This window comes from Schistosoma mansoni, chromosome 1 (assembly GCF_000237925.1).
Source record: "Schistosoma mansoni strain Puerto Rico chromosome 1, complete genome".
In the NCBI taxonomy this organism is placed as follows: domain Eukaryota; kingdom Metazoa; phylum Platyhelminthes; class Trematoda; order Strigeidida; family Schistosomatidae; genus Schistosoma; species Schistosoma mansoni.
The window spans coordinates 44507663-44520261 of NC_031495.1; the positions used below are offsets into that span (position 1 = coordinate 44507663).

General features: G+C 36.1%; 1 protein-coding gene across 1 annotated transcript; it reads left to right on the forward strand.

Annotated features, from left to right (window-relative positions):
• Positions 1–9751: 9751 nt before the first annotated feature.
• Positions 9752–12599, forward strand: Smp_103790 (putative tubulin alpha chain; the record flags this gene model as incomplete). The annotated part of the gene is made up of 4 exons (XM_018794550.1): positions 9752–9754; positions 9851–10073; positions 11233–11647; positions 11741–12599. 4 exons carry the CDS (start codon positions 9752–9754, stop codon positions 12456–12458), a joined length of 1359 nt encoding a protein of 452 aa, XP_018648952.1. The 3' UTR covers positions 12459–12599.

Consider the following 12599-nt stretch of genomic DNA (forward strand, 5'->3'; position numbering starts at 1 on the left):
ATATTATTTGAACATTTTTATGTTTGTCACTCCTTTTGTTTAGGCATATTTTCATCTTCTTATTTTCGTTAAAAGGAAAAGAAATGAATATAGATTATGGATGAATTAGTTCGGGCATTTTTGTTTCCCAACAATTTTTAATGTCGTTGTTCATTCAATTAATTTATTCATTAATTAAAAATTAAACTATCTCGTGAAATAATATACAATTTTGTACAATCATATCATAAATAATTATCGTAGTGAAAGCTTAGTGAACAAGATTACAGTTGAGAACAATCGAATGTACTTGAACACAAAATTATAGAATCTCTTCGTAAAATCTGAGAAGCATACAGTAAATAACTGAATTGCAAAATATCAATCAGTTGTCTCAAACTTCATTGTTCCTTTGCAAATGTTAATCAACCGTCTCAGAATTCAATATTCCTTCATTTCCATACTAATCGCTTTCTGTTCCCGTTCTTTCCTTCTCGATATTCTTGACCTTGTGTTGACATACCTTGTGTTGACATTCTATTCATGACTGGCATTACACACTACTTATGTCGTATAAGTAGCGTACACCACAGAAGTATTTGTTTAGTTATTCAACAATGATAAAATCAGCAATGACAAACCTAATAGTTGAGATCATGAATCACTTGAAGTTAGACCACCATGGAATTGCTGGAAGCACTGGACGGCCGTTTAGCCTTATTGTGGGACTCCTCAGCAGTTCGCATCTACGATCCCGCCTCATGAGATACGAACCCAGGACCTATTATGATCTCAACTATTTAAATTACCATAATATCCACAAAAAATCCTAATGAAAAACTTAATAAAATAATTTTAACATTAAATATTTAAAAATACTTTGATTAAGTACATCAGTTGGTTACGTCTAAGAAAATAATTAACGAAGATGAATCAATGCCTATAAATGACTAAAAACTGAATATTGTAAAATGATGAAAATCAGTATGAATTAAAGTATAAATAATGATAAATTATGTCCTATATGTGATTTAAATCCTTATCATCAAATACCATATTCAAAGACATTATCAATAAGGTTTTCAAACTAACAGAAATATCATATGTGATTAAGAGGATGATAAATTATTACTTTGGAATGAAAATACAGCTTTCTGAGAAGTGTAGATTAACATGAAATTAACGTTTTTCTGTTGCTCTAGATATTTCCAAACTAACTAGTATCGACAAAATGTTGCGTCATCTTGAGTAACTCAATTGATAGAATTTAATTAACTCCAACGACAATACGAAACTAACTACTATTATATGATCAATTAACTTAGTTTGAACAATGAGTTAAAGACAAGTTAAATAAGACGTCTAGAGTATATATTGACTATGAATATGGAGTGCTTATAAGTCTTTGGGAATTCTTAAAAATTTAAAATCACTAGGAAAATAAAAGATTGAATGAATAATATATGGATTTCAACGTACTTTCATAGTTTGAGCCTTCTTAAAATTAAAATCTGTTGGGTAACCAGAATAGTTCCTAATATTCAAACGTTGCACCCTTATACCTCTTATGCTGTCAAAGTGCGCAGATGATATAATTATTTTCGGCCGATACGCCGACAAAATACAGTATTCACTTATTTTCGAAGTCTTATGAGTTTTGGTGGGTCGATAACTAACGCAATCTTGGTACGAGTACATAAACTTTGCTCGTATTTGATAAACTTGTACCAATTCGGCGTTTAGATTTGTAAGGCTGTCAAATATGTAACAAGTGTGGGAGCAGCAATCTTCTTTGTACTGATTTACGGTAGCGAAAAGTAGTCTGTGAAGTTAGGAGATATGTGAAATCCATATATATTTGGCTGAAATTCTCTTTCTGTCATAGCACTTTCAAATAAGAAATGAAAATTTTATTATTAAAAAATAGCTAGTCGTTTGATCAGGCTACCGAACATACGTACGTATTTCAAGCGTTTGATATATATAGTCAATGACTTTTCAGTCGATGTAGAAGTCCGAGTTAATGTTCATGCGACAGCTGTAGTCTAAGATTAGAGACATATGGTGATATGACATGAAATTGATCACAGACATAGGAGTTAAACTAGTTGTCAATGTTTCACCAAACTTTAAGTCTCATCATTCTATATATTTCATTCATTAACCTTATTTATTTGCTTTAAACCGTATTTCCCGAGTTTAAATTTTCACTGCATTAGTCATTGTTTTTAAAACGGCTTTTCAATATAAAAAGAAAATTTAGTGAAGAAAATTTTCTTTTCGACAAAACCGTTTACTTAAGCTGTGCATTCGTATTTATAGTTATATGGATAAAATATATGTCTATAGAAGGATAGGGAAGATTGAATCATAAAATGATTCCAGACTCTTATTATCAAATGAGGTTACGCAATAATCAATAGGTAAGGAAGGAATATAAGGATGAAAATAAAATAAAATGTCGAACACTTTGAAAGCTATTGATTTTGGGGAATTATTGACAGCTACATATCACTCCCCCCTAGTGAGGTAATGATGACCCTAAGACATGGCCAGCCAGAAGTATAAACCCAACGAGTTTGTCGTTGATAAACATCCTTCTGATAGCTTGCTATAGTTAGCAGCGCCTGGTCGTCTTTCCTTACTATAAAGGGCCATGAAATACAATATAGTAATCGTGAAACGAAGTACAATCGAGATCTCGGTTCTTTATGAACTCCGTCGTTCTTTTCCAGCCGTCCTGGAAAAGAAAAAAATAAAACGTGTGAGTGCATGTCAAAATACACTCGTACTTGCGCAAAGACACAAGGTGAGCGTGAAAAAAGGTAAATTAACTAATACGCTTGCGACAGCGTAAAAGCGATCGGAAAAAAATTGGTTTTTTTATATAAAAAAATATACGCTCATAAGTAAGAATTTCTTTTTGTTTTTTGGAATAAATATATAAAAATGAGCATATTAAATTTTTTTATATATAATGCAAGGGAAAATCGGGGTAAGGTTTGTGTCCTACGTGCAATAGTCGTTTAAATGTTCTGGAAATCTTACTCTTCTTCCAGAACGCGTTGTCTTAAGTTTATTGTCAGACGCTGTCGAAGTATCAACGTGCGTGTCGGCTGTCGAATGGAACACTACCAGTGTAGGAGCCATGTCGTTTGATTGTACCGAAGGAAAATCGACGTAGATAGGATTTCTTTCCAAATACGTTGCTTTGAGGTGATTGATACTGATGCTGTCGTTAGTGCCGTTCTTATCAACTATATAGTACTTGGGTTCACGCTGAAGAACTTTCAAGAGTCCTTCGTACGCTGATTCGAGAGGTCGCCGATGTGAGTCTCGATGAACGAAGACATGTGTACTATGTCGTAAGTCAGGTTGAACGAAAACATCAGTTGATTGTGGTCGAGTGTAAGCAGGTTTAACTGAACGCATTGCGTTTGTAAGCCTACTCGTGTAGGAATTCAGATCCATGTTCCATGAAGAAGACGAAGGATCCACGAATTCTCCTGGAAGTCGGAGTATCGTTCCATAAACGAGATGAGATGCAGTGTATCCAATGTCAGCCTTGACTGCATTGCGGATACCTAGCAAGACGAGTGGAAGAGCGTCTGTCCACTGTGGAACGTTTGTAGCTGATAGTGAAGCTCAAAACTGTCGGTGAAAACGTTCTACCAACCCGTTTGCTTGTGGATGGTAGGCGGTCGTTTGGAAGCGCGTGATTCCTAATAGTGTGGTCAGACAACGGAAAAGTCCAGATTCGAACTGGCGTCCGCGGTCTGTAGTGATGGTTGAAGGGCAGCCGAAATTTGCTACCCATCGTTCGACGAAAGCGCGAGCCACTGTTTCAGCAATAGGTACTGCTTCTGGCCATCGAGTTAAACGGGCTACGCATGTTAATAGATATAAGTATCCGTTTGAATCGGGTAAGGGTTCTACCAAATCTAGATGAACGTGGTCGAAACGAGCATCGAGGTTTTGAAAGAACCTAAGGGACATTTGTTGTGTCGAATTACCTTAGATTTATGTCAGCTTACACAGGAGCGTGCCCACTCCCTCACGTCTTTATTCATACCAGGCCAGCAAAACCGTTCTGCTATAAGCTTGATGGATGCACGAACACCTGGATTAGAAAGATTGTGCAACGTATTGAAGACGTTGCATCGATAGTGTTTTGGTACGATTGGACGATCCCTACCTGTAGATGTGTCACATAGTAAGGTAACCTTACCTGTTCCCATCTGTTCGATACGCAGTTTTAGAGTTGTCGAGGATAACTCGTGCTGAAGCTCAGTGTCTTCTTTTTGAAGCTGGGAGAGTTTAAGAAGGTCGATTCCTTGGAAACTGTTCAAGGAAATTACACGAGACAAAGCGTTTGCAACTACTTGTTTGCTCCATAAATGTGTTGTATATCTGAAGTAAACTGCGAAATGTAGTCCAGTTGTCGAGACTCTCTAGGTGAGTACTAGGTGAGAACTTAAAGAGAAGGTAAGAGGCTTATCATCGGTCGAGATGTGATGTGTTTTTCGTGTCACTCGATATTAAGGTCCGATAATTGCAGGGTTTTTTGCAATTTCTAGAAGACTTCCCATACTGGCTATTTTACCAACAATAGTCGGGGTTATCCGTCTCTCGTAGTCTCGAGACAGATAGCCTACGTGAAACGCTTCTTCGCGGGGTTTTTGACCGTCTATAGTCATTACGAAATCGAAGATAGCCTGTCAGTGTATGACATAATTCGGTGATGTCGTTCGGGGTCGTTTGATGTTTCTCTTTGACTGAAAAGACTTCGACGTTAGTAGATCTTATGATTTCTAAAATGCGGTCAGCAGATGCAGCCAGTTCATCTACGGCGTTGTTTTGAAAAGAGACGAGAACTGCTTTCATCTGTTGAGGAAGTTTAGACAAGAAAAGTTGTCTGAATAAGCCATCCTCGAAAGTTCGTTGGCCGATAACCTCTCTCATCCTTAGCAACATGTCTGTCGCAGAACCATGTTGCAGGTCGATATTATTAAGGAGTTGATCCAAACTTTGTCGATCTGTTAGATCTCCGCGTTGTAGAATCGATCGTTTTAGACATTTGTAAGGTTCCGAAACATCACTAGTAGACATACTAGGTGTGACGTACCTGTTAAGTTCGCGCGGCAGTGCCTTAACAACCGCGAGGAGCTGTATGCGTGAGTCCGTAATGCCGTGCCCGCAACAATCAGCTTCTGCGTAGCAGAACCAAGCTTCGATATTTCCCGGCCAAAAAAGCGTTAACTGAATTAAGGGTGGGGACATAGTCTTTAACTTAAATAGTTTTGGTATCTGTTCCGTCATATTGGAAAAACAAGTATTATAATGAATGAAAAATAATTAATTTAGATATATCCAAAAACTCGGAAAAAAATATCTATCACAATATATAAAAATCAAACAAAGAAGAACAATGAATAATGAATTTCCAAAAAGGAACATAATCCCAGTTTATCGTTCGGTGTACCAGATCACGTCGGGCTCACCACTGAAGATACGACCAGTATTCTAGTTTGACAACTATAAACCAGTAACACCTTCTATAATCGAATCGTTTCCCACTCCTTTAAAATCAGAAGTCAGATGCGAAGAGGTAGGAAAGATATATTTGATGCGTTATCAATATATCGAGAAGCGGTTACCCTAATCTGGCTAGTGCACATAGGAGCTGTTTCCCACGCTGAGCTGTAACGTGATCTGGTGCGGATGCATGACCGAACGACTTCAGCTAAATAAGTCCACTTAAAACAACATGGTCAGCATCCAATGTCGAACACTTTGAAAGCTATTGATTTTGGGTAATTATTTACAGCTACAACATCATGTGGTAGATGTTATTGTTCGCAGTGTTCTATCAATGGGAGGGTCACATGCGCACACTACTGAGAAGTCGTAGACCATACTCGAACAAAACCTCTATTCGTTGTTTCCTGATTTCCAAATATACCCTCAATGATATCAACTAATTATCACTGCTTATTACATATGAATTTATGCACTAAAAGAATCCTCCATCAACCATCTGACTATCTCTAATACTTGTATACAGTTTTATTTAATGAATGACATATAAGGGTGATTAAAATTTTACTCAACAAATAAGAGTTATTTATAAAAATAGTTTCTTAGGTTTGGTAGAACGGGTATTTAACACCTGAACAATTTCAAAAAATTAACCTTTGAACTTTCTAAATAATCTAGTTACCCTAATTCTTAAATTAATTTTTAACTTGTCGAGCATTACTTTACTGAGTGATTAATTTAATAAATTTTAAATACTATACTACTATTTATACTACTATAGCAACGTTATTTACCATTAGTTCATTGGCATTTACGTTGTTAAAATTATGCAGTATTGTCAATGTGAAACTATGATAATATATTGATTAAAAACGATTTATCGAATCATTCTTTGTTAAATGTCTGAACCGGATTATTTCTAATCATGAAATGAAAAAGAATGGTTCAGTGAAAAGGTCTCCTTTCAGTGAATTCATTGTTAAAGTTGTACAAACACAAATATATACTTATTTTTCAAGTTGATAATAATTACAATAATAGTGATTATAAAATTCTGTTAAACAATGACAACAGTGAGTTAAAATAAACTAAGGTATTAAAATGTTATCTTTATCAGGGGAACTAATAATGATTTTATTATTAAGGTCTTGTATATTCATCATGAAGGTAAATAGGGAAATTATAATTGGGAAAGGAAAGTTCGGCATGATAAAATGTTGAAGTTCAGATGAAATGTAATCAGGAGGATGATAGGAACTCCAAACTCCCAATGTCCTAAACTCCACTGACCTTTTGCACAAGTGGAAGTTCTTATTATTTGTTTCAAGTTTGTTGTTTTTAGACTGGCCATGAAACAATCTACTAGTAATGGACCAGGAAAGGATTTGATAAATTAGATTGAAAATTATGTAGAAACATGGGAACAAAAATCGAACCAATGGGGGATACCAACAAAACAAAGAGGTAAACAACGACAAATTTAGAGTCAACAAGAACCAATCAGCATCGAGGTGTATGGAAGAAGCTGTGAACCACATGTGGAGAAATTCAAACACTTCACTTCTACCTGAAGTTTGTGTTGATGATGTCGTTCAGAAGAACGATGAAAGCTCCACGACCAAAACATCCAGCTCAGAGAAAAAAAACTGTCAAAATCATCAACCTGAGCTACGAATCTTCTCCACCATCTTAGATAAACGTCTTCGGATAGGATGCAAAGTGTCCGAAATGAATTGCTCTGATATACCACGTAGTTCTGATAATCTTCGTCAACTATTACACTATTCTAATCTTTTCGTTCATGCTATCACCGATATGCATACCGAACCACTTAGTCAAGTGTAATCTTGAGTTTGCTTTGCACATGTGTAAACGTTAAAACGTATGTGTCTGAATAACTTACTTATAACCCTTTCATACGTATAAAGATTTTGTCATTAATTGTTCACCGAGTAGACATATCAGCTTTCTCATCTTCTTGTGCGTCTGTTTGAGCAAGTGCTTATCTGAAATAAATTTATCCAATGTGGTGCTAATTTATGATCTTGGCTCATTCCTCATTCGACCATTATTTTGGAGTCCTATTATTACCACCAAAGACACTTCAGTTTTTGTGTTTTATCCATGAAGTTAATAGAGTAATAAAGAAGCTATGACGAACAACGGAAGATAATTTTGTGGACATTATTTAACGTAATCCCAACTTTGCACATTTAGTTAACGAATACAAAAGTTTAGAAACCATGTGGGGAAGGACAAGTTCCTTAGCAAGTCATCACACCAATGAAAATTCTGACGGTCAGAAGGGCAAACTCTATTACTCAATTGTTTTTGCATGTTACTCCTCGTGGAAGAGCGAAAGCCACACGTCAACATTCTCCATCTTACTCTATCAGGAGCGATCCTCTCCAGTGTTTTTTCCAGTTGCCACTCATCCTTTTCATGTCTGACTCCGATTCTCGACAAAGTGTATTCCTTGGTCTTCCGCTTCTCCGTTTTCCGTCAGCAATCCAAGTTGGCGCTTGCATCGTGATTCACTTTGGCAATTTCATTAATCTATGTCCTATCCACTTACAACGCATTTTGCTCATTTCCTCTTCATTTGGATACTGGTTCGTCCTCTTCAACAATAGGTTGTTGCTGATGGTATCCGGTCAACGGAGTAGTTCCATTCAATTGATTGCTCGACAATGATCCGTAGTGTTGTGATTTGGTTTGAGCATAACACATTGTTACAGCATCCAGTCTGTTGATCTTGAAGTTCGGTGTCTACCGAATCTTTCATTTAGTTTAGCAACACTCTGTTGAAAACGTTTCCTCGTACCGATAGTAGTATGATGCCTCTGTAATTCTCACACTTGCTCAGATCTCCTTACTTTGGTATCTTGATAAGATGTCATTCTTTTCATTCAGTCAGTATTTGCTCTTCTTCCCAAATTTTCCTGAATAAAATGTGGAGCATGTTTGCGGTTACACCCGTTGTTGTCTATTCTGACTTTGATGTTTAGGTCTCCCATCTTGATGGTCAGGTCTTTTCCTGAACACTTCACAATGATCGATTGTGTTTCACTCATTCAGAAAACCACCGATTCCTATCTCCTTATTTCTGCAGTCAATTTATTGGTTGTTTGATTCCAATAACTAACAGATGGAATTTAACTTCTGCTTCACATTTCATAGTAGAACCCATGTATTTGTATTGTTTGTCAAAGAGAACCACCAATTTGTATCTCCTCATTTCCATGGCTATTTGATCGGTTCTCCCTGTCTCTCATATTGTTCTGACATTCCATGTACCTATGTTAATTGTTGTTCTGGTTGTTTGAAGTGCCATCAGCTTTATAACATCCGAAGAATCTCAGATGTCAATATGAGGCTTCATAGTTCTTCCTTCAACAGCCAGGTCAGAGTTGAAATAGTTTAAACTGTTTTATCTTGTAAGCGTCATTTTAACATGGTTATTTTGTCCGGGATGTTGTTGTCGACCCCATGCCCAACCCTATTTTATTTATATTGGTTTGGTTCCTGAAGTAATTTATAGATGGATTACAGGTGGAGTTGATGTTAACACTGGACTATTTTACTTGCACAAGAGTTATGACACTGTGGCTATCAGGAGTCATTAGCTAAGTGGATAACACGATGGAGTTTGGAGCGAACGGTACTGCATTCGAGTCTCAGAGGGAACATCAACTCTGAAATACAGGTACATACAGCTGACGAGCCCCAAATAGTGCGAAGAGCGCGTACTGGATCCCACTGTTAGCCACTATCCATCTTGGCTTATAGAAGATAAAGATTGTTATGAATTGTCTTAATGGTGCGTCTACTTGAGACATCAGTAGGTTAAGGGTCGTCAAATGTTGATTTATTTGATGATTGGTTAGAGATTCTACCACGCTTCCTGACTTTTTCGAGTCATATGTTTACAAATCCTTGATTTGGTTTGTAAATTTCTTTAAATAAATTAACTATAATAAATTTGCTGTTTGTTTCACAACACCAACACTACGGTTTCTACAGTAACTACTTTAGGTGCAAAAACCTACAAACACACCTCTGAATCCAACCAATAATACTCATGCACTCAATAGCTGGTGTTATGGTAACCGTCTTTATTGTTATGACAACAAAATACTAATTCAGAATATATAAACAGTTGCGAAACTGATCACCCTTAATTTAAAGTCGTTCCCAGTTTTGATAGCTTTGTCTGAAACCACCTTCATCAAAAATGGTAAGTTGGTTTATTACCATCTTCTCTCTTATTAACCTATGTATCCTAACAACTTATTTCACAACAAATATGTTTTTTGACCTCAAACTACATTAGCGTGAATGTATTTCAATACACGTTGGTCAAGCTGGTGTACAAATTGGTAATGCTTGTTGGGAGTTATATTGTCTTGAGCATGGTATTCAACCTGATGGTCAGATGCCTTCAGACAAAACAATCGGAGGCGGTGATGATTCATTCAATACGTTCTTTAGTGAAACAGGAGCTGGTAAACATGTTCCACGTGCAGTTTTTGTGGATTTAGAACCAACAGTTGTAGGTAAGTAATTGTATGACTATTTTGATACATTATAGCTGAAAAATAAAAACTGCGCCTTATAGGTTAGAATTTACATAAACCTTTCAATATGGTCTCCTATACCGTTGATTTTCTAAAAATTAGTGAATACATAATGTGCAATCACATGTTTATTTTTATTTTGTTCTCTCATCGCTTTCTTATAAATACTTTCACATGCATCTATCTCCTTAGGGCAATAAATATAAGGGGAAGTTGACTATTTCTAACCTTATTTAGACTTGTTCTATGATCGGTGTTGCAGCTTACTATACCTGACCTAGAAAGTAAGGGATTTAATGCTCTTTAATGAGATCATTTCAGTTCGAATACGATATGCTCTTATCTTAGTTATGGTATTTTCCTTATTCTGGCTGTTAGATTTATGTCTATGTCAACTTTTTTTTATCAATTACCTGGTCGGATCTACCACAGCCAATATGATGCTTTTAGGGAACATTTAGGTTGCAGTAGGATGATTCTGTTTTCCACCTAGATTAATCCATTTATGGGCGAATGTACTCAACGGACATGTTAATTGCTTTTATTACAAAAACATTTGAATAGTTAACCAACTATCTATCTATATTTAGGTTTAACAAATTATTACACTTTGCATACATAGACAATCAAGTTTTCATGTCATTATAATTATCTGTAGGTTTGCTGATATGTCAGTATTATAAAAACGATTGACTGAAAAACGACCAATTTTTCTTAACCTATAACAATAAATTCTGAGTGTAGACAATAAACATCAAAAAGTAGTTACTGGTTTAAGTGTTATGTATGTATGTACTAAGTATGTCTAGGTGAGCACTAATTTTTCACCAAAATATATAAAGTGAAACGAATTATCTCAGACTGTTACGATGTTCAAACTTGATTCTAAAATAGTGAGAGTGACCACTGGAGCTCACCTTTATTGAAATCTTAATCACTGAGCAGATTACTGATGACAGGTTTCAGCACTGCGAAAGGGATAAAAAATATTCATGAGTGCTAGAGTGGATGTAAAAAATAATTTTATACCACTTCTGTTTTAAAGTTGTTCTAAAAATTTATGTTATTTCTTAAGTTCTCCCATAGCCTATTATTGATAATAATAATTGAAAATTGGAATTGCTTCTATATTTTCTAGATGAAGTTCGTACGGGTACATATAGACAACTATTTCATCCGGAACAACTGATAACAGGGAAGGAGGATGCAGCTAACAATTACGCTAGAGGCCATTATACAATTGGTAAAGAAATTGTTGATCTGGTACTCGATCGTATTCGTAAATTAGCGGATCAATGTACTGGCCTACAAGGTTTCTTACTTTTTCATTCATTCGGTGGTGGTACTGGCTCTGGTTTTACATCCTTACTGATGGAACGTTTAAGTGTGGATTATGGGAAAAAGTCTAAGCTAGAGTTTGCAATCTATCCAGCTCCTCAGATTTCCACTGCTGTTGTAGAACCTTATAACTCAATCTTGACTACTCACACTACATTGGAGCATTCTGATTGTGCTTTCATGGTGGATAATGAAGCCATTTACGATATATGCAGGTAGATTTATAGTTCACAGTTATCTGGTTACTTTTTTCGCAAACCACCACTGTAGTAAAATATTAAATTTTTCTTTTTACCGCTACATTGTAGACGTAATTTGGACATCGAACGACCGACTTATACCAATCTGAACCGTTTAATCGGACAAATCGTCAGTTCAATAACAGCATCACTTCGATTTGATGGTGCACTGAACGTTGATTTGACAGAATTTCAAACTAATCTGGTGCCATATCCTCGTATTCATTTCCCTTTAGCTACTTATGCACCAGTTATTTCCGCCGAGAAAGCATACCATGAACAGTTAAGCGTGGCAGAGATTACTAATGCTTGTTTTGAACCCGCTAATCAAATGGTAAAATGTGATCCACGTCACGGAAAGTATATGGCTTGCTGTATGTTATATCGTGGAGATGTTGTACCTAAAGACGTCAACGCTGCTATAGCTACAATAAAAACCAAGAGAACAATTCAATTTGTAGACTGGTGTCCAACTGGATTCAAAGTTGGTATTAACTACCAACCACCAACTGTTGTACCAGGTGGTGACTTAGCCAAAGTACAACGAGCTGTCTGTATGTTAAGCAACACTACAGCTATTGCTGAAGCTTGGGCACGTCTAGATCACAAATTTGACCTAATGTATGCTAAAAGAGCATTTGTACATTGGTATGTCGGTGAAGGTATGGAAGAAGGTGAATTTTCGGAGGCTCGTGAAGATTTGGCAGCTTTAGAAAAAGATTATGAAGAAGTTGGTGTGGACAGTGTCGATGCCGAAGGTGAAAATGAAGAAGGTGAAGAATATTAGTTCTTTATTGAAAATGAATTCTCTGAACCCATAAGTTAAAAATATCTAAATAAATAAACAGTAGGTGATATTACACTACTTGTACTTTGCTCCTCAAAATGAGATTGTGTATAAAAATATATAAAAACTCTTTAGTTATCG